Genomic DNA, 27,969 nt, shown 5'->3' on the forward strand with positions numbered 1-27,969 from the left:
AGTGTATCAAATTGAGAACTTGCCCAAGATATTGCAAATGGATCTCTGTGGGCAGATCTCCGAATGCACCAGGAGCCCAGATGGGACCTCCATACAAGAATCGGGCTGCAAGACTGAGCCACAAGGGAATCAGCAGCTCTTTTATGGATTTTATTTTTTTTTTAATGCAACTTTTCCATCTTTTCTCTTCATATGGGAGAACAGATGCCACATCTGATTTCTGCTTAGTCTGGTTGCAATGACACCCCTAGTTCATGTGTTAAGTTATGTCAAAAACATAAGTAGTTTATGCTGTAATACACAGTATTACTGAAACTAACAGTATTATTTGCATATTTATAACAAGGTATAATGAAATCACTATAATAAAACCAAAAGTTATGCTATAGATTTATTTACAAACAGTCCAGCAAAGAAGTATAAATACTTCTACATTTAAGGTTTAGGAAAACATAATTTACAAAATATTCAAATATATACAGTCATCTGAAAAACTGCCAATATTAAACTTTGATGCAGGCAAAGAATTGGCTGAGTCTCTTCATTCTGTATTGAAAGAAGCAGCGGCTTTTGTGGGTTGTCTGCTGCTTTTCGGAAGTCGCACGTATGTTTTTTACAATGAGACTGCTTCTCTCTGAGCTAAACATGCCCAGAGCTTTGAGCGTGCTGTCCCAAAATGTCATCTATCATTGTCAGATTGTTCAACCACTCCTCGTCGTTGCTGCTGCTGTTCTTCATGAGAGAGTCGAGGAAGTCGGTGTCGCTGCAGTTGGTGGGCATGACGGAGCCGCTGTGCTGGGACACAAAGTCATACTGCGGCAGCTCGGCCGCCGCGCTCATCCTGGGGAAGGCATCGGGCGGCTGGCCGGCGGCCGGGTAGCTGGGCGGGCCAAGGCCTGAGGCAGGATTGAGCTGGTTAAAACTGGACACTCCTTGTGGCATTGATTTCATAACATTCATAGCTGGCAACGGTCCTCTGGTTAAACTGTGTCTCAAGTTCTGATTACTCATTGAGCTCAAGCCCTGGCCAGACTGCCCCATGCTCAGTTTTTGCATCTGTCTGACCTGGACGCCGGGAGCGATCTGATTAGGCGGCACGACAGGCTGCTGGGAGAACTGCTGACCCGGTGCGCTTGGCCTCACGCTCTGCTTGGAGAAGAGAGCGTTACCGGAGAACTGCTGCATGCTGGCATCCATTTGGCTTTGATTTGGCATTCTTGGCACAGCGGTCGGCGTCCACATCTGGGCAGATGAGCTGGGGTAGACATTGGGGATTCTTGGCATACTCGGCTGCCTGAAGTGCTGCTGAGTTGCAGAGTGATTTGCTAAGGAACCAGAACTGAAGCCTGCCATCGGCATCCCCGGCCGTACAGCAGAGTGGCTGTGTACTGTTTGGCACCCTGAGTTCATGCCCAGTGAGTTCTGGCTTGGCCGCAGTGGGATGTTAAAGTCAGAATTAGGTGGAAAAATCTCCTGCTGCTTGCCAGGGTTGTGTGGAATCATCACCACGGTCCCGCTGCTCTGGCTGGCGGTGGCCGGGGCCATGCCAGAGCCCAAGGAGCTCTGGAGCATGGCTGGGTTCGACGGCAGCATGCGGTGGTTGGGCGGAGGAGCCGGCATCACCTGGCTGCAGTCAGCGGCAAGGGGCTGCGGCACAGCTGCGTACAAAGAGACACGTTAACCCGTCAGCACACGTACAACCCTGGAAACACGGCAGAGCCTTAAAAGGCTGCTGCTCCATCTTTCTCTTTCATTACATGGGCCTCTCCTCTGTGTTCTTTGTAATAGTTATTACTGGAGCGAAAAGCAAATGGGTGAATCTCATGATATATGAGAAAGTGTTATATGCTTTTATTTCAGGGCAGAGAGCCATTAAGCAGCCTCTTTTAATCAGAACGCAGGCCCTGGCTCCTCGAGGCTTTTCATAGCATGCCACTTCCCTCCTTACCTTGGAACTGATTTAATTGCTGAGCTGCAAACAAACTCCTCTGCTCAGATGTTACTCCCAGCATGTTTTGTTTCTGCTTTTCCTGGAAAACAAGAGGCATAACAGTCAAGCTGCAGTCTCTTGCAGACACTTGAAGTGTAGCCACTGTCACCATTAACAATTTCTCCTGTAACACACACACCTCTGACAAGACTCAGCCCAGACAGTTCATTTCAGACCGGATCTTAATTGTTCCCATGCCCCTTCTTGCAGAGGTGTCCTGACAACAGCCCAGCACAAGAAAGTGCAGCCTTCAGCAGATGCTGTGCAGGCAGCCTAAGGCCCAAGGGAGCTGGATGAACATGGAGACCCTTGTGTTCACCAGCTTACAAGTGAAGTGCAGCACAGCCAGAAGCTGCAGGAATCCTGATGTCTCCACAGTGCTTCTCGTGCTGACTACTTGGACGTGTTCTCTGAAGTACCAGATCCGGGGACAAAAGGTGCCCAAAAGTGTATTAGTGAACAGAATCTGCGGCAGCATTGCAGGGACACATTGCCAAACAGGAGACTGCTGGTGACCATTACCCTGTCTGAAGGATGGCTCTGCTCATTTGTACCATCACCTTTTGTGCTGGTTGCCACGTCTAACCAGAACAAAGCAGTGAGCCAGAGCGAGTCAGGGATCCTCAGCAGATGCTCCCTGAGCAAGGCATTCCTGGCTTTCTCCAAGTGACATGATTTGCATCTCCCACCATTTAACCCCAGAACTCGCCACCACACTCTCATCCTTGCTGTGGACAGCAGCTGTGATCTGGGGAACTCTCCCCAAATGGTAGAAGCTGAGGCCTGGCTGAAGTCCTGCTGTATTAGAGCAGCACAGAGAAGCTTGAAGCCAATTTGTGACAAGGAGGCAGAGTTGATTTTGAAAGGGAATCTGATCAATGAGCAGGACAGTACTTGGTTGAAGGTTTTCCTGAGCTACTTCTCGTCTCATTTCCCATCCAAAGAAATGAGTCTCCTTGACCAGAATCCAGCAGCACACTCAGAAAGTCAGGGGCACATGTTCAATGCTGCGTCACCCAAGTCATCTGTGGGATTCCTCCATCCCTGCTCCTTTGTACAGCATGTTACAAACCTCATACATGGACTTCTGTTGCTAGAGAGACCAGCATATTCCAGGACAAACTGGAGTCTAACATGTGATCTGGTAAATCCCCAGGGAACCAGAGAGAAAGGCAAGCATGGAAACATCTCTCCTTAGAGCTGACTCAGTCTCCAAGCCTCCTTTCTCTGCATTTTCCCTCCCAGCACTGTAGCTGACCAAGGATGACAGCAGTGATATGGAGGTGACTGAATCCTTCCCTTGCATACAAGTGGGCAGATCTGCACTTGGACATGCTGAGCAGCACTTGACCACAGCCTGTCTTGGGTATGACATCCTGGACTCACCACCTCAGCCCCAGTCTGACTCAACCCAGCAACTCCAGGGTGACTCCTTAGTGTTTGCTGACTGGTGATTTCCCCATTCCAGTTAGTCCTGTCCTTCCCAGTGAGGCGGACAGCACAGGAACCCAGAGAGGCAGTCGGCATCCTACCTGCATCAGCTGTCGTTTCATTATTTGTTGCTTCAGTAAATGGTTCCTCATCGTGTATCCATTCACCGTGGCTGGTGCCGTCACAGAGCCTCCGCTTGGGATGGAGCCCGGCTCCTGAAGTCTGGCAACCATTCCAGTGTTTTGATCCTGCCAAGAAAGATGAAAAAAGAAAATTTATCTCATCAGGGAGATAACAACACAAGCCCTTATCCTCTTGATGTCCTCTCTCCAGTCTTTGGCTGTCCCCAAGGCCAAAACACCTTGTGCATTCACATGGACCCACACATCACAGTGAGGACAGCGAGGGGCAGGGGACTACTCTGATTTCTGAGGATCAGCACAAGAAGAAGTGAGAGAAGCAAAAGGTTAATTCAAAATTATTTGTGACTAGCCCAAGGCTACAGGACTGATTCACCACCATTACTGGAGTCACATGGCTGCCTGGGTGGCAGAAGGGATGTGAGTAAAGTGTCACATTTCCCACCAGTTCTCCAACTGCTACACTGAAAGACATAAGGAAAGAAAAGTTGCGCCAGAGTAGGATTTGGCAATTTGATATAAAGGAGAAACCTACAGTAAAAGAAAACAGCTATCTAAAGGCAGAAGTTGGAAAAGGTGCCATCGGACTAGGGACCTGGAAAGACGGGGAAGATGTGGGCCTGGGATTGAAGTGGCTCTTGTGGTTTCCATGATTGGACAAATGAGAAGAGCTAATTGTGAAAGGAGAGGAGAACATATAAAAATGCCGGTCAGGTCACGGCTGGGCACAAGTCAGCAATGCCGTGGGGCTGATTCCTGGCTGGTGCAAACTGGCCTTGCTGTAAGTCCTCAGTGCAAGATCTGAGTTGACTTTCACCAGCTGAAGATTTGACTTCAAAAAAAGAGCATTGTGGGGAGAAGAGAAAAAAAAAAAATCACAAGAACATGATGAAGACACAACGCAAAAGGGAAAAAGAATTTTAAAAATACTGAAGGCTAAACATCTTAGGAGCTGGCAGGTAGTCAGGGAAATACAAGAGAAAAACGAAGTGGAAGTCAGGGCCTCACTGAGGACAAGTGCGTGCCGCACCCAGGACCAGCAGTACCAGTGTATTCCCCTTTCTCCATTTTCACATCCAGCTTCTACATTATTTATGATGCTTTGTTATTATTGGCAGGGAGAAGTATGTATATTATATCCAGCATCCTTAGCTGGGCCATGCTTCCTTTGTTTTCAGAATGGAAGCCCACATCCTTTGTTTGAGAATCAATGTTATCAGGAGATAAGCAAGAAGAAAATGGTTGTTGCCTTTTGACATCTGACAATTAGAAGCATGCTCAGAAGGAGAAAACAGGATACGAGCCATGTTTCAGAGTTGCCAGAAGAAAGCCTTGGAAGGCATTTGTCACCAGGCAAGCTTCTCGGGCCTGGGGCACCTTTCCACAGCCGTTTCACCATGAGGAATCACCCAACTCCTTCCAAGATATTCTTTGTAAGAGCGATTACCAAGAAGGTCACTGAAATGACTAATTTTTATGGTGCCTCCTTTTGTTGTAGCACTTTGGTCTATTATGCAGAAGCACAATTGATGAAATGTAAATGCCTGCTAGATAATTTACTAAAAGACACAAACCTGCAGCTCATCACTGCTCTCATTATCATTCCTATTCATGGGCAGTCTCATATGACTAGACTTTATTACTGGTGCTTTGCTTACAATTCTGCTGGACATGTCTCCTCCTCCTCCTTCCCTCCTACCCATTTTACTCCTTGTCTGCCACAGAAAAAGAGGGAGGGTAGGAAAAAAGTAAATATGATTTACTGCAGATGTAAATATGAAAGTTCATGTAAAGCTAGCACTCTGCTTTCATGTCAGACATGATTCTGCAGCTACAGTTAAGCTTTGAATAATGCAGATTGCCTCTAGGGGAATATTTGAAAGTGCAGAGATTCAGTTTGTGTACTCTGCACATGAAAGACACTGAAATGTTCATACCACCAAAATCCCTGCCATCTATCCAATTTCCTCCAAACTTGTCTTGTTGCGTGCAGAGGGTCTGTGCTTACTGAAGCAAATGAGTTTAGTGCAAGGACAATCATTCTGATGTCTTGCTCAGGGCTATTGCATTAACAAGTCATAACATTAAAGTCTCTTTTCCTAATCATGTCCACCTCATTCTAATTTCTCCTAAGCATCATCAAGAAGATAATGTTGATTTTTCCATATTATTAATGTTACAGAAGTGTAAATCACATTATTAATTGCAGTTCTTGTGCTGTGGCAGTACAACAGCTTAATTATATGGGACTTTCTGCAGGCACCCTATAGCAATAATGACAATCAGCGAAATTCATTTGCAAATACACAGAATAGGTTGCTGAGTTTTTCAGAGCAAAGTTGTATAACACTTAATTAGCCAGTAAAGAAACAATCTACAGATATAAATTTTGCTTTTGGGGAAATTAGGACAAAGTAGTGTAGATGGGAAGACAAGAAATGAATTAAAAAATTTGCGTTCTACAGTTCACATTTAGGTTAAGCAAAAAAAAAAAGAAAAAAAAAGAAAAAGGAAAAAGTTCTCTCTTTTCACCACTAGTGGGAACTACTGTATTTCCTTACAATAAAAAATAACCACCTAAACGTCAGGACTAAGAATAGCTCTGGTGTAGTCGAAAGGACACTGCTATCTGTACCAAAGGTTAATGAACTTTAAACATTTTTCCTTTTCATCACTCCCCAAGAAAAATCACTTTCCTTCCCATAGTAAGGGCATGCCAAACAAGCCATAATCTTAACTTGTCTATAGTTCAGACTATCGCATTTTAAAATCCAGGAAGACAGCAAAGGGAGAAGGATTCTCGTCTCAAAGTCGGGAACGATGGAAGTGGATATTCACAGCCAAAGTGCCGTGCAGCTGAGCCAGCTGCCAGCTACACTGAAGGATACAGATGGCTACAGGGGATTCTTATTCTTCATGTTTTTTAAGAGAAAAAAAGTGTACGTAGGTATGAGGGTTTTTTTGCCATTCACCCAGCAAATTCAGATTGCAGTATCAAATGGGCTGAATTTCTAGCCAAATGGCATGCTGTGCGGACCTAGAACTGGAGAGCATGTATTTCTGTTGCTAGGCAAACTGTGGCACAGCAGATCTGGAGCTCCTGCAGCTCTCCCTGGGCTTTCCAGTATGGCAATTTCTGTTCAAAAGGCACTGGGGCAAGCTTCACTGCTCTGACTTGGAGAGAAGAATCAGGTTCCAGGTTTGCAGGAATGTATCCTGTTTGTGTCAGTATTCTACCACTGGCTGTAATTGTAAAAGCCACTGGACAGCCCAGTGAAACCAGTCCCTCCCAGCCACCCAGCCTGTGCACAGGCTGCCCAGGGTGGGCAAACGCATCTGCAGATCCCTGCGTCCAGCTGCAGTGAGTCTGGGTCTGGGCCAACACAACATTCGAGCACACGCTTAATGCAAAGAGTGCAAACAGTGCCATTAAGATCTACCACGTATATTTATGAATCTACATCCTTCTAAAAACCCGCTGATAAGCTCGACCTGTCCAGCTCCATCATGTGATTATGTACAAGATGCACAACGGCAGTAAATAAGCACAAAGATACACGGTTCTGTGTGAACGCGGCTGATAAACTCCAGTCCTCGGCACTTATTTATATATCCAGTAATCACTTTGTGGCTTCACTTAAGCGAGAATGAAGAAATTTATGGCCCCTAATTCCTCTGAATCCTCATTAACAAACAGTCCAAAAAGAATTTAAAAGCAAGACTTTCTAAGGATCTGAGTTAGAGCTTTAATCACTCTTTCGCAAATATGTTAAAATCCCTCTAATCTTTAATAAAGAACATTCATTGTTTTTTCAGGACTATGTGAAAACACTAAACTCATTTATCATTATTAAACTTTCCCATCTGCTCTTACAGTGTAACTCCAAAGAATATAACAAAGAAATGTACATGTTAAATTGTATTGACTTAAGCCCAGAGCTATTGGAGATGTACAATTTATTTCAGTGAGGGCATGAAGGGGACTGCAGGCTGCTAGACAGAGTCATTTGTCCAATGCTGAAAAGACAGTTATCTGCACCAAAATGGCTCTTGGAAAGGCACATTTGCTTTACAAGAAATAAGCTGCCAGGTGAGACCATTCAGCATTATGTTACAGACCCAGACAATAAAACTAAGCCATGAATTTCAATAGTTAACAGATGGACTAATTAGGGACAGAATTCTTTGCGGTTCTAACAGATAACCAGGTCACAGCAAGGTTACTGAGAGAGAGACAGGCAGCTCTGCGAATTTCGCTAGATATTTGCAGAATCAGGGAAGAACTGCACTTCCTGACTGAAAGCATTAGCAGCTAGTGGAAGAATAGAAACACGCCTAATTAAAAATGCCTGTAGTACCTGCATTTAAAAAGTTTCTTCCATTTCAAAAGACATTGCTGATTTGAAAAATATTCCCTCTGCTTTCAATGGGGCATCCAGCTGAATCCAGTAATTATAGAGCTTAAAACCAAATAGTTGTTGACACGAGCCACAGCACCTCAGCATAAAAGACCAAACTGGGTTGCTCGGGGTAGATTTAGCTGTAAATATGAGAAAGGGACAAACTGCCTTTTCCATCAGTTAGTTTTGTTTGTTTGCTTGTTTGTTTCATTTTTAACCAAAGATAACTCAGCTTGAAGTATTTACTGAGACATCACACAGAAAAAAACAGACCAAACAAACAAAAAAAAGCCAAACAAACAAACAAAAACAAAGGAAAACCATGGCTACAGGACTTGACAGGAGCCTGTGCTGATCCGCTCCGAGGCCTCGGCTGCTTGGCCAGGGACTTCAGGTGGATCCGTATTCACGGCAGGGACAGCTGTTCTCTAGGGGCGAGGTGAAGCTTCATTAATCAAGTTTTGTTCTGTACTTTAAGAACATCTGTTATGTATGGGGAGTTCTGTGCTCAGCTGAGGAAATGCAAATACTAGTTTCAAACTAATGCCCCTGCGCTTCCTTGTCTCCCGCCTGCCCGCCAGTGCCTCGTCCCTGACTAGTAGGTGTGCTGCATCGCCATGGTGGGACTTTCATGCCTGGGCAGCACTTCAATCTGACGTCCAGGACTAAGACTTGCAGTCACAAACACTCTATACATCCTACAGACTAAGCAATTAAAACACTAATACTATTAAAGTTGGCTCAACCATAGAACTGCATGTAAAATCTCTGGTGTTTAGATCTACAGAAAAGCCACATGTAGATTCTTGGTGTGTAATAACCTTGTGCAACCCCATAGAAAATCTTGACACCACCTTGACAAAGGAGGATCATTTCCTCCACATCTGTCAATCCAAGTAGAGACTAAGATGGTCAGCCTGCTTGGTCAATGCATGCAAATGAAGCAAACAAAATCCAGGGTCATGGTTAGGCAGAATGATCGTGTCAGCCCACTAAAGAGTGCGGTGGCTGTGAGATGCCATCTTCATTTGCTTCATGCTGAAGTCAGGGGTTACATGTGCTACTTGCCTTTAACAAAACTCTCCATTTGCTCTTTGGAAGGTTTCTGTCTTTTTTCTCTCCTCAATTCTGCTCACAATTCAGAGATGCTCTTCAAGATAAAACAGCCTTTCAGTTCAGAAACGCTCCAAAGCTTTTTGTTTGTTTGCTTGTTTGTTTTAACAGAATGTATGAACATTGATGAAACAAACTGTGCAGGTCAGTGGATCCTTTTTTACCTGTCTTTCACCCATTTACTTGACATACAAGCATATGAAATACTAACAGACTCAAGTTTCTAAGCTTATCTTGGTGGCTGTCAGTCAGGAAAAGGCTTTGTTTGAACACTGTAAGTGATCCACGAACACATGGTTTTGTTTTTAAAAACCACTCTCTTTCTTTTCCTACGGTACAAGCATGCACAGCTTCCTTCAAAGGTAGTCCCCCTTCTTTGCTAGGAGCAATGACAAGATCAGCACACCTGGCTAGCAATTTTGTCAGAGTCTCCTCCCTTCAAGCAAACCAGATGAAACACTCATTTCCCTATAGCTGCTTTTATATTACCTGCCATTCTAAACAAAACAAAATCCTATCAAAGTATCGAAAGTGCTTTTAAAAATCCACCCATGATTTTAATAAGATGGAAACTGAGCCTATTTCCGCTCTTAAAAAAAAATCATATTAGTTAAAGCTTTTGTGCAAAAACACTACCAATATTTTCAGAGCTGGTTTCATCCATGAAAACATGCTGTTGAAGAGCAGGAATAATCAGAGAAACAGAAAGACAGAAAATCCAGAGTGAATTATTTCAACAGTGACTTTTTCTCTCTTAGATGAAAATGCATCCCTTAGCAGGCAAGTTGAAATCAAGCTGTGATGCTGTTACCGGCACCATGTTGTTAGAGCATGGGAAACTGCTTTGGGAGCAGCCAAGACCCCGAGGCAGAACATGGACAGAAGAGCTGGTGTATCACAGACACACACACCTGCCCAGGGACTGCCGTGCTTGTAAGGGAGGCACGATCAAGACTCCAGCAACAGCAGGTCCCATGCAAATAGATCCTTTGGCCCCAATGAACTGCCAGGCCATAGGTGCAGGCAGCCCACGCAACAGCTTTGCTCCACCATCCTGAGTGAAAGACAAACCTTTCAGCAGGACTGGAAACCCACAGAGGGTCTGACAGACCCTGAAGGCAATGGGACCATGGTACCCACAGCATTAACACACTTCTCTTCCACCTGAGAGCAATGCTATGGGGCTGGACTCATCCCCAGAAGTCTTTGTACCACTGCACTGCATAAACTGGGTCTGGTATTGTTTCTATGTGTATACACCCAAAGATACAGAGGTGGGTGTTTTGTACCTGTCTATATAACATATTGTCAAGACCCAAAATTGAATTCTCTGCAAAGAACAAAATATTTATATTTGGCTTGTACAGCTATCATGATTCTCCAACCCTTGACACCATGCTCTTGTTCCCATGGAGGGCAGCTTGCCTATAAATTCAATGAGATAATCTAAAACTGTATTTATCTCACCCAATTTTGGCCGGTAGTCCTTCTGCTCGTCTCTACAAGGTTGCGTTAGCTGTGATGACAAACTACAACATCTCATATCTATAAAGTGGTTTGACTCAAGTAATCCTTGTGTTATGTCAAGGCGTGCTCTCAGAGGTGTCAATGAGATTCAAAAGGAGCTGGGTTAGCTCAGCACACAGCAAAAGCTTCTACAGAGAAATGCAATAACTGCCTAGTGGATTTATGTATTAGGGAGAACAGAAAAGATCTGATCAAAAAAAGGTGAAGATTTCACTTTAATAAAGTGGAAGTCAGGAAAACTTGAGCTAATGGGAGAAATCAGTTCTCTACCTGCCCATTTCCAAAAAGCTCTGTGAACAGCAGTGAGGTGGTCTGGATCACAGAGGCTTGCAAATCCCTTGATTTCTCTAAGTTAATATTTCCATGAATTTCTTTTTCCTTTCCATGCAAAGGTTCAATCTGCAGAGGCAGATGCCCAAGTCTTGTTGACTTCCAATAGCAGTTGGCTGCCGAACCGCTTCTGAGAAGCCCTTTGCATGAAAACCTGCCCACATGCAAAACCCACCAGTATATACTCCTGTAAGCGCACAAACAAAGCGTGCTCTGGCACAAAGTATCACATCACTTTTTCAGTATTAAACCTCTCACAATCTTACTCTTTCCTAACAGATGAAACTATTCAAACACCTAAAATGGTTGTAGCAGGTCAACTACCCAGATGCCAAAAATTACCACCATGACATACAAAACAAAATGCAGTGATAAATAATATGCTAAAATAATGAATACAAAGTAGGCTGTGACTAGGTAGCCCTCATGATCAAATTTTTAAAACCAAGATATTGACATGTTAAAAAAGCAAAACGTATTAAGGTGACCTTGAGCATGTGGAACAAGGAGCAATTCCATTATTTTTTTAAATGGAAATTATTATTAAAACACCCGGAGCTGAACTGCTGTAACCAAGTCAACTCAATCTCCCCTTAAAAATTCCTTTTCCCCCCTTCCATTCAGATTGTATTTACAAACTGTAGATGTCTCATTTTTTTTCCTGTGTCATTTCATTATTACAGAGTGGAGATCACTAGCCATCTGCAGCTTCATTTCATCAAGCTCTGATTTGTCCTTGGAGCAAGGTCATCCGGGACAAGAACATAAAATGCTGCTTTCCTCAACTGACAGTTCTTTATGCCTTCCTGTAAATATTACCCACTAATTTTAAATAATTTAACCACTTCATACTCCCCCTCACACACACTGAAAAGGCTGATATATATGCATATTAATAAGGATCTTGTCATTTAACCACTACATGACATATTAGAAGCAATTAATGGTGTTTATTTGCTGATAACATAGGCATTTCGAACTCCAGCTCAAGAATCCTTGGTAGCTTCATGTGACTTGCAGGATATTAGCTATGGGTCAGAAGTTGGGACCCCCCCATTCAGCATTAGCATATGCTTGCAGCGACTCTGTCTTCCATCAAGCAGAAAAAAAAATTCAGTCAATGCACAAAAATTACCAGCTGCTACATACCCTATGGTGGGTGAGTGATAATAAAACATCACTAGGTATATGTGGGTTCATTCATCGAAATCAATAGACTGGCAAGGAAATATTTTCAGGCGCATCACACAACATTCCAAGCTAAAAACTAAGAAAATGGAACATGGAAATTCTACTCAGATCACATGTGACTTGCCATAAATTTCAGAGCATCTTCTCTGAAGCAGAGACTGCTGCTCTGGATTATGGCAAAGCCAAACTAACCAACCAACAACAACGACAAAAAAGCACAGGGTAAATTAATATGACAGTCTTCATTAGCACACCGATAAAACAACAGGGAATAAGTGAGTGATAAAGAATAATCAGCACTAGCTCTGGGAGTCACTTTTTCTCCCAGTATCTGGCTGCAGATGCTGGCAACAGCAGACTGAGGGTCCAAGCTCTCATCTCCAGCTCAAGGTGTGTATCTTTTGGCACCTGGAAAACTCACTCCTGGGCTGATATGGTGCATTCTGGGACATGCTCTGCTGTACACAGCCGTCTGCCTCACAAATAATCATGTGAGAGTTCTTACCTGTGTGCCTTTAATAGGCCAAATAGTCCTAGACACGAAGATGGGCACATCATAGAGATGTGCTTGCAAGCACACCTGGACACACACCGTGCAGACTGGCACACGAGCCTCTGATAAGTTTACTTGCACAAGCGAGTGTCCCGTTGCACACACAGTGGAACATCAGCTCATAAGACTGTGAGCACACAATTTGTCAGAAGGAGATGTAGCAAATGGGATTGTTAAAGGTGAACTCCCAAGCTACCTCTAAAGGAGACGATCCTGAATGTTAAGTTTGCTTCATGACTGAGTCACAGGATAAAAGCTGGCCATATGGACTGGGGCTTGAATGACCAGGTTCAGTTTCCAGTTCCATCATACATAGTTTCTTCAGGTGACTATGGACAGGTCGCTTAATTTCTCCCTCGTCTCAGTTTCACCATAAAAAGAATTAAAGTTACTCCCTGAACAGGAGGCTGAGGTTCAGTTCCCAGGCAGCATGGGGTTATTTCTTCAGCCTCCTAAAACGGTGCATCTCCCATGTCCTTGGGTGATGACCCCACAGACCTGCAGCAGAACTGCGCTCCATGCTGCCCACCGGCAAGAGGTGGAAGGGCTTTTTCTGCTTCATTCCACGTATGAGATTTTGTCGTGTCCTCTCTGCATCTCTCCTCCGGGTCCGGCCACAGCTGGTTGCATCTCAGAGGAGCACTAAACTACACCAAGTTGTAATGGTCCCCTGGGGCCTCTAACCTGGCTGCACGGACCAGCGGAGCGCAGCATGTCACAGCCACACGCCCCGTGATCCCATGACTTGCTCCTTCTGTGCTAGCGAAAGAAGCTGCTGCAACAACTACGGACATCGCTGCACCAGGGAAATCCCTCGGTGCCCAGCTGGGAGCTGTGTGAAGAGGGCTGTGTGCTGGTACAAAAAGAAGAGATTGTCTGAGGTATTTATGGGTGAGAATCCTACAATCTTCCTGCAAGTCCTGCTTGATATTTTATTGTGAGACCTTTTACTGCAGTGAGAACAGCCCTGCTTCCCTCGACAACTTTTCCCACATCCCTGGCTTCTGCCTCCATCCATCCCCATTATATGTCCTTCTCTGTCATTGGCATGGCAGGAGATACTTTTCATTCAAAATTTATCCACGCTGAAAAAAACGCCCAAGTGCCTCCAGATACCATCTTCTCAAATCAGCCAACAATCCCCTGAAGTTCTATGGGATTTTGGGGCCTCTGCCACTTAAGATAATGGAAGTTGAAGAAACGTGTGCCTTTGAACATTTGCCCAGCCACACTTCTGCTGTAAGGAGAGAGGGAATCATGTAAAAGAAGCGAGGAGGCTGGAGCTAGTCCATGTTCCCAGTGAGGCAGAGATGTTGCAGAGCACTTTTAAGTGTTTCTTCTACAGAGACATTGCATGTCAACAGTTAACTTCCCTTTGTTCCCATCCAAATGATTAAGGTTAGAAGCCTGGCTGGTGACATCACCAGAGTTTAAACATGCTGGATACGGTCCAGGGAGCCAAAGTTATTGCTGACCCCATGGTTACTGATCCGCTCCGCAAGTAGCTGATGTCTGCTCTCACTTTATGAATTATTTAATGGGTTAAAGATTGGTCAGATCTTCTTTATGCAACATACAGCTATACAGTGGGCAGGAGGACATAAACATGCATTAACAAGGTTAAAGTCATATACTGTAACTACACTGTCTGTTTTCAGCTTGCAGCTTTATTGACTTAATCACGCCGGCACCGCAGCCAACAAATCATTAAATCCATTCCATTCTTTTGCTGGTTACCAACCACAAAAACAGAGGCAGGCAAACACGGAGCAAATCTCGGAGGGGGTGGGGAGCGGTGGCGGGGTGTGGAGCAGAGGGAGAACAGTGGGATCACTATGGAGCGCTGCACTGCCCTGTCACTGCCAGCACAAAGACGCCAAATCTGTCTTTACGGACTAAGTGGTTTCATGGTTTAAAGTGACACACTCATTTGTGCCTGTTTTGCAATAATTATACAAAAGAAGAAGAGGGGAGGGGGGAGTAAAAAGCAAACTGAGCTTCTTCATACCGTAACTGTGTGTGTGTGTGTGTGTGTGTGTGTGCATCCTCCCAGCGCCGCAGACCCGTCTGTGAGCACAGCCCAGGGCCAGGGCAGAGATCTGGGCACTCGCTCTGCCCCGGGGGTCTCGGGCTCTGCGCTGCACTCCCTGCTAATCTGCAGTAAAATGCAGGCAGAATTAAGAGTTCAGTGTAAAAGAAAAGGAGCACAAAAAAGACAAGGAGCGTAAAAGAAAAAAGACAAGGCAGACCAGGAGCCCTCTGTTGCCCTTCAGGAGCAACTCTGACCATAGCGAGCAATAGAAGTCCCGATTTTCAGACTGAAGTAACAACTTCACTTTCAGAGGAAGGCTTTAATTTTTGAGCTGGCACTTTTTTGTAACTTTTCATATCCACGTCCAGACAACTTCCTAGAAGCGCCCTGATTGTCAGCAGTGCTGAGAACACAAGTGCCCACCACAGTCAGCAGATTGACCTAAGTACTGTTTCTAGGTGGTTAGTTCAAGACATCCAAGCTTGAAAAGAAAGCAGTCAGCTTATCAGTTTTGAACCCGTAAGATCTTTATTTGTCACTGCTGTCGTCCCCATTCATTTCTTGACGGAAAACATCTTCTCTATCACCATAAAATATAAGTGGCTCGTTCTGCGCTATGGGAGCACCATGTTGGGACGCAGCTCCTCTGTGTTATGATCAGGTTACAGAGGAAGAATTCAGTATGAACTCTTAGAAACCTTCAGATACCAAGGTGTTTTGATTCTTTTAGAGATGCTAGACACAGCCTATTTGCAAGCTTTCCTCCGCTGAGAGAACACAAAATAAGCTCTGCCTTTCTGGGGAAGACTCAGCTATACCAAGAAAGCTTCTTGGCCCATTTCTCTCTATTGTGAAAAGGAGGAGTGGCCAACAAGCTCCTTTTTCTTCACCTTCTGGGTACAGGCTGCTTAGAGATCCCTTTAAGAATAACCCAGATTTTGGCATCCTACCCGTGTAGGGGCTTGGCAGAAACATTTGCACCTTGTCCTGAGATAGACTGCTGCAGACCTTTCTGAACACCATAATTATTTGGTTTTTATAGTTGTTTTCTTTAGACCCAAACAAGCCTTCTTAGTTGGAGTTCCAACATTGCCTTCTTTTGTTTACTAGTCTCCAGATCCCTATCACCCAAAGACGTCTCCTGGCTCCATATAATGCAAATAAATGTATCATTACTTGGTGCAGGAGTCAGCCAGAATTCTTCTTGGAAACAGCCACCAGAGAACAGTTTGTCCCACAGCCCCTTGCCCATGGTAGTGAGGTGACAGAACACCAGCAAAGGTACTTCTTTCCAGCCACTGCACTGGAAAACCAGACAGAAACAAAAAATGCTTTCTGAGGCAGAAGTCAGCTATTTGAGGTACCTAAATGATTTTCAACTTCACAGACTTTTGTATATCGGATCACCAGAGCTGCTGCTCCTTCTAAAGACGGAGAATAAAGGTACCCCCAGCAGACAAGTGTCAAGCCTAAGCGTGTTGTCCAGGCTTCCCTCACTGCAGACCATCCATCACATCTCAGAGGTGCAATTTAGGGTGAGGTGAAATTATCCTCCAAAGACCTTTTCTTCATGGGCCACAGGAGGAGCCTAAATGATGGGAGCAGGAGGATGAATCCCAAGTGGTTGCAGAGGAAGGCTGACAATGGAGAGCACTAAACTCACATCTCACAAGTTCCAAGCCAGTGCTTAATTAAGGAACTATTTTGCCTTTTGTCCAGGGTTCAGCAGCCCTGGCTCCACGGCTTGTGCTCAGCAGAGCGAGCTCCGCGTCACCCTGCTGACACTACTTCCCACCACCCAGCCCCAGCGTTCCCTGCCAGCGTGCACGCACCTTTCCATTCACGTGTGCTCACTGGCCCGAGTCGGCAAAGCAAGGGCTTGTGTGATGGCCACATCAGCCTGGAAAGCATCTTATCATTGACCTGTGCTTATTGAGAGAACGTGGAAATGCAGGGGAGGCTCCGCTGCCACGGCCATTAGCCAACAAACTGCTTCAAAGGGAAGTGACAGTTGTGGTGATGTTTTAGGACCGACACACCCAGCTAGGAGTAACACACCACTTGGGCTATTTATAATCACTGATTCTACAGTCTTAAAATAGCACTGCTTTTATTTTTACATTTTTAGGCATGCTTGTATATTTAAGCAACTCCATTAGCAGGCTCCGCATCAAACACGTCACAGCCAGTCTTGGAAATGAGAAGCTGCGCACTGTGCCTCCCGACTGAAAGCAGCGACGAATTCCTCTCTCCCCACAGCCCCTGTCTCCTTGGACAGTGTGACTAGAGTCCCCAGGCCTATTTCCACCTGTTTTTACATACAGACTGGCTCTTCCAAATTCCCAAAGCAAGGGACATGCAGCATCCGCCTGCAAACATCCGAATGCAGCAGAGCGCAGAAGTGTTTCACAGGCTGCGGTACATGGCCACACGTGTGTGGCTCTTATCAACAGACACCACAAAGACCCTGAAGGAGTTAATGGATTCTACAATAAAGCAATTCTGATTGTTTGTGTTTTTCTTAAAAAACAAAGGTCAATACACAAAAGTAGTCAAACAAACCATCACTGCGCCTTTGAAAGGAGAGCTCTCTATGGCCTCAGCACAGGCATAGCTATATGTTCTCTGCTCTCTGGTGCCACAATATACCTTGCTTGGCATTTCTTAATGACTGGAGCATCCATGTACTCTTCAAACAATTATAAAATATTCAGGGCAGGAAAAAAAATACCTTGTGCAGGCAAGACTCCGGCAGACTGCATAGGTGTCAAATGGTAAATCGTTAGGTGTCTTGTTTTAATTGCAGAGTTATTTATACCCTGGAACTTGTTATTAACATAGGAAAAAAAAACCCAGAACCTACTGTTACCCATAATTATAGAGACTATTATGGGACTGCAAAAGCTCGGATGGCCCCAGCCAGACCACCCCTCCTTTGGCAGCAGTGGTTGGCGTGGGGAGGAACATTAAACAGAGGCCTTGTCTTAAGATACTTCAGCCAAGAGTTTCAAAGGTCCCAACATGTGAACCCCAATTTCTGCACTGAGCCTCACCCCCCTGCACCCCTCCCTCCTGCATCTGGCCACTGACCTGGCATAAATCAGGGGTGCTTTTGGGAGATGGTACTGCAGGGGTGCAATCTCACCTTCCCTGTCAGCAAATCCTTTCTGACCAAGTGGCACCCAGATAGGACACAACCTGGATTTGGCCTGGAGTTGCATAACCATCTTTGTTAAAATTCAGGATTAACAGGTTATATTTTCATTTGTGAGATTGCTATCTGCGCCGAGAAAGGTTTCCGATTTCACCAGCACTAATCAGGACGCCACAATGGATTTCCGGTTCCAGCAATGAGGCTCGAGAGTCTTTGTACCTTGTGGAGCTGGTTTTAATTCAAATCTAACTGGCACAGCTATTGTAGACTGCATGTTGAACAGATTAGATAAAAAAAAATATTCACTTAGATGCTACTGTACCTCATTTCTAAATCCATTCCTTACAGACACAAATCCCTCTGACCACCAAAGCATCTGGTAGCTGTGCTACCTTTCCAGGAATGACACCCTCCATCTCTCCAGTGGCCCTGAGCAAAGATCCTCATTACAGCTCTGTGCCTTAAAAGAAACCTGTCAAAAACCTGTATTGGTGCCCACCTCAAGCTCTGGTTTATGCTGTTATAAGGATATCATAAAAAATAAGGAGCAAATATGTCCTATATAAAGAGATTAGCGTGCCATGACAGCCCATGCTCCCGAACAACACGGGGATACATGCCCTGCCTTGTATGTCGGCTCATTGGGCATTTCACATTTTAATGCTACCACCCAGACACGACACCCTGGCAGAGGACCTAGGAGGACAGTCAAGTACAAAACTACAGATGCCATAATTATAACTGGGAGGCCAAATAGGCTCTCGAGAGGGACTATCTCTGTGGACAGAGAGGGGCAAGGCTCACTGATGACTGGCTTTACCAGATGAGTAAATTAGACCTGGGTTATAGCCTTCTTGTTCTCCCTCTGCCTCCTCCCCCAAGTACTGTGTGAGTCAGTAGAACTGGAGGGAAAATATATACTAAATTCTACAAGTGCAGGAATTAAAGAGACATCTACAGAGCTTGCCTCTGGCACTTGATACCAGCTGCAAAATTGGGTTAGCTTGACATTGCTGCTGGAGGTGAACAGAGCCAGGCAGGCTGGCCGAGCAGCAGACGAGCAAAGCTCCTCTCTGCAAAGCAGGTGAGCTGAAAGCCGACTGCAGGCTCATTGCTACAGCACGGAAACACGTTTTTAAATTTTTAAATCCGGGAGTGGAGTGAGAACAATTAAGAAAACAAGCTCTGTTTCCTGAACAAACATGAGGTTCAGACAGTTTGGGATGATGAGACACATGCAAATCGGCAAGTCTGGCCTGAGCCAGTTTTTGAGGGCTGCAGACCCTTGCAAGTTCTCCAAGGTTCAAAAAAGCTTTTCCTTTAATAGTCAGATCAATAACATCTCAGTGCTGAGGCTCTTATGCAGGTGAGAGCACCACCAAATCAACCCCAGTGACATTCACACTGTCTGGCAGCAGCCTGGGAGATCTCTGTAACGAGCACTGCAGCTCCGGAGAGGAAATCTCAAATGTCTGGTACATCCTGCTGCGGGGAGTGCCACATCGCAGGGGGCTGGCTCAAAGCTCTCCGGGTTTGTCCACCGGGACAGGATGCCAGGACCCGCCACCGATGACACCCAGCTGCCCCTCCCAAAAGGATGCCACCCGAAGCGTCTGCCTGTCGCTGCCCTGTCCCCTGTCCCAGCCTACCCCTGGCCACCAGCAGCCTTCAGAATCCGGTGTACAAACTAACCCAGAAAAAAAGCAACAAATTACTAGGTTACAGCTGAAGAGGCTTTTTTTCCTTAACACTTTCCTTTCTCTGCCCATTTGCTGCTGGATTTGAGATAAAGGCTGATAAAGTCCAGAAGCCTTTGATACCTCTCCCCAAGTTAGGGAGGTTTCCTTGGGGCTGCGGCTGCTGCTGGGGTCAGCTGGGAGGAGGGCGAGGAGGGCAGGGGAGGGAGAAGGGGAAAAAATGAACAGCTGCAAAGCAATTAAGCCTGCCTCTCTGCCTTACTGTCCAAAGCAGGAGGCAATCTAATTCAGCCTGGTGCCTCTCTTCCTTCAGCCGTCTGGTGCCTGCCTGGGATTCAGGAAAGGGGCTGTCTGACTGCCCACTTTGTCTGCTGAGCCAAAGGGGCCCTTCCCAGCCACAATTTCCAAAGGAAAGAGATCTTGGCTGGCGCTGTCTCTTCTTTTCTGAGAAAAACATGCACTGAATGTAGTGGCAGCAGCTTTATAACCCTCTCCTGCCCTTCCTCAGCAAACAACCAAAGTGGAGTGGGAGCATGAAAATGACCCCACTGGCTCCTCGGCTCAGCACTTGTCTCCCAGCACAATGAATCAATTAGCGTCCGATCATTATTGTGGTAACTGTATCTTTCACAAGCAAGATTTTATATAGAGATAGAATAGGATGTTTTCTGCTCATTTCCTTCCTGTCATTCCAATCACGAACTACTGTTAAAAATACAATGCATTTAAACTCTGTAATATTTGCAAGCATGTGTTCCAGTTTCCCAGCTGAATGGCTGGTCTTTTGTTTTCTGCACAGTAAAGGTATGGAGAAACAGCTATACAGGAGAGCCTATAGTGCAACTGGGCTAGAAACTCACATAGGGCACATACAGAAGGTCATCTCATTTTCATGTTCCTAATATCAGGGATTATTTTAATTCCTTATTCTGGCCAACTGTTTCAGTTTATAATCCATGGCACAGGACTCCTTCCAGCACGTCTAAGGTGGTACTTGTTCTGCTTTTTATTTGGAAAACGTTAGTGCAGCAGTAAAAGCCTTTTAGTGCCCAGTTGGAAGGAGAAAACAGGCTCTGTTAAAGGAATAGAGTACAATTCAATGGTACTTTTGGTTAAGATTGACAGTAATCGAGTCAGCCGGTAGAGCCCCTCCCTGTATCTTAATCAAGACAGAAATAGGTAAACATGTGTATTTTAAATGCAGAGAGACAGCATTTCATCTTATTAAAAGCCTCGACACTATTATCATAAGCAGCAAAAATAAGAAATCACAGAGAGAGCAAGGTTTTAGCTCACCATACTGGGAAATGCTTTATAAACTATGAAATTTGAGGAAACCTCTGTAAACAGTTGGTTTTGCATATTGTGTCAATCTAGAATGGAGCAGCACACCCAAGGCAGAAGTTCCTTTCTGACCTTATTCCAGATAGGGTCCCTGATACAAGGTCAAAGTTATTTTTAAAATTAAAATTTAAAGACATAGACATATGCCACCTATATAGCAAAAAGCTCATACTCTGAACTGGCCACAAAATGGATTTGTCCATTACCACCCCCACTGCCAATATTTTTTCATAATAAAAAAAAAGTTCTTATTAAATGGTCACTTAAAAAAAAAAAAGTAAAATACAACATAAATGAATGTTGGGGATTTTAGACAATGTCTTAAACTACGGGAAAATACTAATATGTCTAACAAAACTTTTTTTCAGTTTAAGATTTACTCACATTTCAGGACCATCACACAGTCTATGGTGATGTTATCAGCATTTCTCTGTTCCTGCTGACCTTAAGCACTCTCAAGCCACTAAATACATAATATTTTCTGATAATAAAATGCCGTTTCCATTTCAGTAACAATAATTCACTTTGATGAGATAGGAACTTACACATCAAATGAGTTTACCTCTGTTTGAGAAATATTAGCGCACTTCGGGGAATTGTAGAATCACAAATAATGACATCAAGAGTCCAACATATTCCTGGAGAACTTGTAACTCCCAGTTACATCAACAGGAATTTGAGATGTGTAAGGATTGCAAAATCAGATGTTAATCTGCAGCCAACAACACAGGTATGGGCAGTCTGCATTTGTGCCTTAAGCAAACCAGGACTAACAAAACTATTAATGAGGGAAAACAGCAACAGTTTCTAACTGCATGTATAAATAGACATTAAAAACAACTGTATTCCTTAAGTGAGTCATTACACGGTAAAGAAAACTTTTACAAAAAACTGCATGTTGTTTGCAAATTTCTCCTTTTTTTTGCAATTCTTCCCTTCCCACTCGTAACACACACACACACACACCAACCTCGGCAAAGAGAGCCGCAAGAGACGGAAACCTGATGCTTAAATTAAAAAACACAGAATCATCAAGATTTACTCCAGCACCTTCAGTTAGCAGGTTCTCCACTTTTTCTGCAGTCGAATAACCAATGCAATCTAACCATAGCCCTTCTTATCAAACTAAGACAAGATTACTCAGCTTTCTCCTGGCACGGGGAGGTGCAGCTCTTTAGCTCCCGGCGGCTGCTCTTGGTGCAGGGTCTGGGCTGCGCAACTGCCTCAGCGCTCCCCATCGCTGAGCCAAGGACAAAAGATACAGCAGGAATAGCTTAATTCCAGCTCTAAATGAGCTCAGCGGGGAATCTAAACAGTCAAGTCAATTGCCAGAATCTGCACTTTTCAACCTCGTTCTGCTCCTTCGATCAGGCTGAATTTTGAGTTATGGCGATTAATGGACTAATAGAGGAAGACACAGGGTATCTCTTGGGAGAAGAGGGAAAGGAGAAAAAAGTATCTCATCCTCATTATGCGTCTATTCTGCTAAACGCCACATTTCCACGTAGAAAAATATAATGCCGCTGCAGAAAGTGTGCTGACTGAGCTGGAAAGGAGGAGAAAAAGGGGGCTGTACGAAAGCAAAAAAATAAATGCCCATACGATCGTTCATTCATTGCTTAAACACGCCCTTCAGAGCAACGGTAAAAGAAAACAGACTATCCAAATACAAGTGCCCTGTAAACTACCCTTCAATCCAGTACAGTAATAGTTGGTACTTAATAATGCCAGAGAGCAAAGGAAATATTAAACGCTTTAATTATGCAAAGAGAAGCTTTCAAAAGCCCTAAGTATTTAAGCACTGAGAGAAACGGATTTGTTTGTGACAGGGGTACATACTACTGATATCCCAGGACAGTACGTCCTCATCCTTCTGGAAAGGGAAGAAACACATTAACAATAGCAGCCTGCAATGACCAAGAAAAAAAAAAAAGAGGGAGAAAGTTGTGGTTTTTTTTCCTCATTGGCTTTTGTTATTGCTGTGCGCAAGAAGAGGGGGCAGCTTTTCTTCCTGCAAGGGGCGAATTTTGCTTCTGCAGTTCATGACTGGAAAAAAACAAACACCAGAGGACTGCAAATAATCACTGGACTGATTAAAACAGAAACTTATTCAAAGTTTGGCACGTTTACAAAATGCTGGTGCTAACCTCCATGAAAACAAACAAACAAACACAAAACAGCAACAGAAAAGCCAAAATAATTCAAACATAAGCTTGAGCTAAGGTAGGAACAAGTGCATCAAAGCTTCCACTTCTCTCTTTTTTTGTCATAGCACTAATATGCCATTGCCAATGATTACTGTGCCCTTTGCTGGATCCTCCTCCTCCACCTTTGCTCTTTCTTGAGCATACAAAGACTATATACATACATGATTCACTCTGCATCAGAAATAATCCTCTAGTTGTCCTGGAATGACCTCCCACTGTATAAATTTAGGTGTGTGTGCATCTTTACAAAATCAAGCTGTTAATGCAATGTCTTGAACAGGGATATGATACTATTTTGTCTACATTACAAGGTTTACCCGGCTTGTGGGTCTCTTATCAATTCTGTAATGGGGAAAAATAGCTTGGCACAGCTTGTCCACATCTGCATCTGTCTGGCACTGATCTGAGGTATCATGTTTTCACTGCTTAAATGAGAAATATTAAATAATTTTTCTGGTTATATAGAGAATATAACTTAAGCTAAAGTAATGTATTTCTTATCTTCTTATTTTAACATTCTCATATGCAAAGGGTTAAATTGTAATATAGGATTACATTTTGTTAGCAGTAGTGATTTAAGAATTACATACCGATAATTATAATATTTGCCTTTAAATATGCTATAAAATTTTAACTTTAAAGCGTGCATGTAGTAGAGTGATGAGCCTTCAAAGTCCTAAGAAGAGCTGCTACATTCTGATTGTGGATTTTTATCAATTATTAATGCTGGCTGTTTGAAATAGTCCAAAGTGCTCGAGACAGGAATATTACAGAGCCAACACAGCAGACTGATACGCTTCCTAAATGTACAGTTTTTGAAGACAGCTCGTAATAGCGTTTGGCTTTCAAAGCTTAATGTTAACAGCTTTGATGGGACTGCTTCTAATTTGTATTTAAGACCCATTACCTCTCCCTCTAAGCAATCTTCGTGAAACATCATTTGTTCCAGGGGGATATTTGCCATCCAGTGCAGCGCTGTAATGGCCGTTAATTCACACCATTTTGCTTGCTCCTGTATTAATCAGCAAACTGTGAATCATCCCAGTGTTTCCAGACTTGCAGATGTACGAGAGAACCACTGAGGCCAGTTCAGTTTCTCTCCCCATTCAGGCGCAGAGACAATATCAGTTCCTGTTTACAGCCACGGCTTTGTTTTCCCCCACCCACACACTGAAATTTCTCCAAAATGCCCAGAGAAAAAGAAAAAAAAAGACACTGAGTTCATTTTACCAGGAAAGTTATTTCTAGGTATTGCATCTGAAACAAAACATGTTTGTACTTTTATTTTGTGTGCAGCATTTACTGCAGTGAGGCAGAAATGACAGGGGAGCAGAAGGACAAAGTCGGCTGCTCCGGCACCCCACCCTGCTGAACCACCGGCCGGCGCCAGGCACAGCGTTTAACAGCATCTGAGGGGCTCTCTTATTTATTTGGTTGCTTTTTTATTCTAATTGTTAAATTAAACTTTGGTTCTGTAAGTATTTCTGCCTTGTGGAATACAGATGTCATTTTAGACTACTGCAAGGTAGAAACCGCCCCAAAAATCAAGGGTACAAACCATGCTCTCACAGTATCACTGCAAAAAGTACTAAAATTAATTATTAATCTAGGCATCAAATTTGAGGTAGTAAGAAGGGTAAGGTTTTAGGGAAATGAGCACATTTTCTGAAAGCCAGGCTGCTTTTAGTTCAAAATAAGCGCCTCAAACTGCTATTTACTAAGAAAGATACAGAAAATACAGGCAACAAACAAACCTATCTTCCACACATGTGGGAAGAAATGGAATTGAGAAGTTCTGATATTCATGGGAATTTACAACAACTGAAACAAGTTGGCTGTACAACAGGGCCATGGAAACCATTTCCTCATTGCTGTTCATCAGCATGAACACACCTTCTCAGTATAAGAATTATAGGTGCAATGACTGGTAAGTGAGGATGCAAGTAGCGTGTCTTACCCATCGCTAACCACTATTCACATTGTTATTTGCAAGAATGATACATAGAAGGAAGTTGTGGCATTTGTTATGAAGCCAAATCGTGAGAAGGTCCCTGAGTCTTTCCCTGGATTCCTAGGATGTTTATATCTCCTTATCATCTAAGTGCACAGTTGAGAAAAAAAATATGTTCCAAATCTTTTGCTCAACTGCTCATAATTTTAAATTTCAGTATATGGATTTTAGGGCCTGATTGAGCTGATGTTTAGCCTAGGAAAGCTTGTGAATACTGCTACCAAGCTGCCTAGAAAAACCAAGAGAAACTGCCCGCTCAGTCTGGCCAGATCAGAGTGGTTTTGGTACAAATGGGTGTCAGAATATGGTTTGACATCCAACAAATCAGGCACTGTTTAGCGTTACACCACCACTCTCCTTACGCCTGTGACAGAAGAGGTTCTCTACCACCCCTGACTGCAAAGCAGAAGGAAACAACTGTCTGTTGCTTAAAGCTCAAAACCACAAAAGCGAGGGGGTTTTTGGAGCTGATGCAGACGCTTGGTGCGATGGCAGATTCTGCTTCGCTCGCCCTGGGGGACACAGCCCGTGTCCTGGGCACCAGGAGCCTCGCAACAGCAGCCTGTCGGGCTGAAATCCAGCACCTTGTCCTGAATTTCTCTGCGACAAGTCACATTTCCATCTAGGTGTTCACAGCACATGAATACTGCTTCCTCTTGTCTTTCTCCACCAAAATCCTGGACAGCACCACATCAACCCACACACACACTTCGCTTCACTCTCCAGCAGGTAATGGAGCCAAAGCCTTTCTTGAACCCTCCCAGCAGCCCTTGCTGGTGTTTGTATTCTAGTACCTCCCGTGTCTCTTTTTTCTTTCCAAGTGGATTTTAATTGTCCAGCGTGAGGTTCCCATAGAGTTGTCTATATCCTAAGGGCTAAATTGCTGGTAGAACACCTTCCACTTTATCAAACAGGTCATAACTAAAGGAAAGACCCAGCTGGGCCCAGGAAAGTGGTGCAGCTTTGGTGTAGTGTCCATATTAATTTCAGATTCAAAAGGATGGTGATGGTGAGGGTGGGGAAGGATGCTTCCTACATGCTTTTCAGAAGGATTTGGTCTATTTACAATCATCTCCTCTGCAGATGGCTTCCCCTAATGGTGTGCTCTGTGGTGTCCAAAAGTGCTTGCAGCACAACAGAAAGCTAAACTGGAAGGAATGATGCATTAGGCAGAGCTGCTAGAAATATCGATGCCTGTAAACATCTTAAAATACATGCCAAAGAACTGGGAAGGTTAAGACATGGTTACCAGGGCTCCACTACAACAGGGAAATGCTTTGAAATACCTGTAATCTAACAGAAGAAGACAATACGTGCAGTTTAAAAAACACTTTGAAAGAGCAATGGGCTAAGAAGATCAGATGTGAACCAAGTTTTTTATCTCGATCACTGCATTTCTGAAAATGTTGTATTGCTTCTGGCATGTTGAGGGCAAACATCTCGTTTCTTTTCACAAACTTACTCCTTACTTTCCAAAACTTATATTATTTATTTCCAGGGGAGGGAGAGGAAGGGAAAAGATGGCAATCCGGAAAGTTCAGTGCTAGAAGTCAAGTTCCTTTCAGACTCTCTTGAAAGAAGAGAGGGGAGAATATCCGAGTTTGGGGAAAAAAAGAATCAACTCAGTTGCAAGTGCACGGGTAAATATAAATTCAGAAATGACCACTCAGGAAGATGTTTTTATATCTGTGGAGAGGTCAAACTCCAAGCTCAGCCTTATTGTCCTCTGTAATCCAGATGCATCACCAGCTTCCTTCTTTAACCTATTCAAAGGCACTTAATTACTGGAAGGGTTTGTAGCTTTGCCTTCAAAAGCTCTCTACTCCTTCAAAAGCTTTGCTTTGGTATAGTGCTGCCATTGCCCTGTGAAATCAAATCTTGTTTCGCTTCTCCACAGCATCAGTACAAGAAAAAAAGAAAAAAAAGAGTAGTATTTTTAAAACTTTTTCCAGAGAAAAGGAAAGAAAGGAAAATAAGGAGGGGAAAGAAAAATAAAGGAAAAAGGAAAGGAAAGGAGAAAGAAGAAAGAAAAGAGAAAGAGAAAGAAAAGGAGAAAGAGAGAGAAAGAGAAACAAAAGGAGAAAGAGAAAAAGTGAAAGAAAAGAGAAAGAAAAGAGAAAGAAAAGAGAAAGAAAAGAGAAAGAAAAGAGAAAGAAATAAGAGAGGAAAGGAAAGGGAAAAGGAAAAAAAGAAGAAAATGAGGGGGGAAATACCACTGGAACTTCATTGAAAATGGCTTTAAAGGTAAGTTTGACACTTAATAAAAAGAAAAGGGGTGTGGGGGTGTGAAACTGCAGATGAAATCTGGCGAGTACCTTTGGTCTTATATATTATACATGATACTGTAGTTTTTTAATGTCTTAGGAAGACTCCTTGTGACATCCTGGAGATCCCAGATAAAACATGTTTTTTCCCTGTACGTACAAGAGGACTGTATGTACTCAGGTGCTGCATTCTCTGCTTTTCCAAACTCTTCATCAACCTGCATCAGAGCTTATAAACATCAAGTGCTGCTCAGTCAGAACAGCCTCACCTAACAGTCCGGGTGCGCTGACTTGTCACAGGCAGAAGTAACTTCACATAACGTAGAACACCGAGGAATCGATCCATGGTATTAACATTTCTGTTTATATTAATAAAAGCTGTATTTTGTATCCCATTATATTTATTTAACCTTTGGCATCTAAGCTCTGGGTCAGTTTGCTCTTTATAACTATATATATAGTGCATTTTATATATATATATAACTATAACTATATATATAGTGCATTTCCTCTTCAGTTTTCTTTCTAAATTTAGAGAACTCATGCTCAGAAACAAGATTTTTTGTTTAATTTCACCCCCCTAGT

The 27,969-nt window shown here is 43.7% G+C and overlaps 1 protein-coding gene across 1 annotated transcript in view; it reads right to left on the bottom strand.

Annotated features, from left to right (window-relative positions):
• Positions 1 to 639: 639 nt before the first annotated feature.
• The window catches only part of MAMLD1 (mastermind like domain containing 1), a gene marked incomplete at both ends in the record, with an annotated part of 68,986 nt that continues 41,656 nt past the window's right edge, over positions 640 to 27,969 (bottom strand). The window contains 3 exons of the mRNA XM_080352735.1: positions 640 to 1,658; positions 1,949 to 2,030; positions 3,523 to 3,669. Of these exons, the coding sequence (XP_080208861.1) occupies positions 640 to 1,658; positions 1,949 to 2,030; positions 3,523 to 3,669 (1,248 nt within the window). The remainder of the gene's footprint in view (positions 1,659 to 1,948; positions 2,031 to 3,522; positions 3,670 to 27,969) is intronic.

This window comes from Nesoenas mayeri (genome assembly GCF_963082525.1).
Source record: "Nesoenas mayeri genome assembly, chromosome: 13".
In the NCBI taxonomy this organism is placed as follows: domain Eukaryota; kingdom Metazoa; phylum Chordata; class Aves; order Columbiformes; family Columbidae; genus Nesoenas; species Nesoenas mayeri.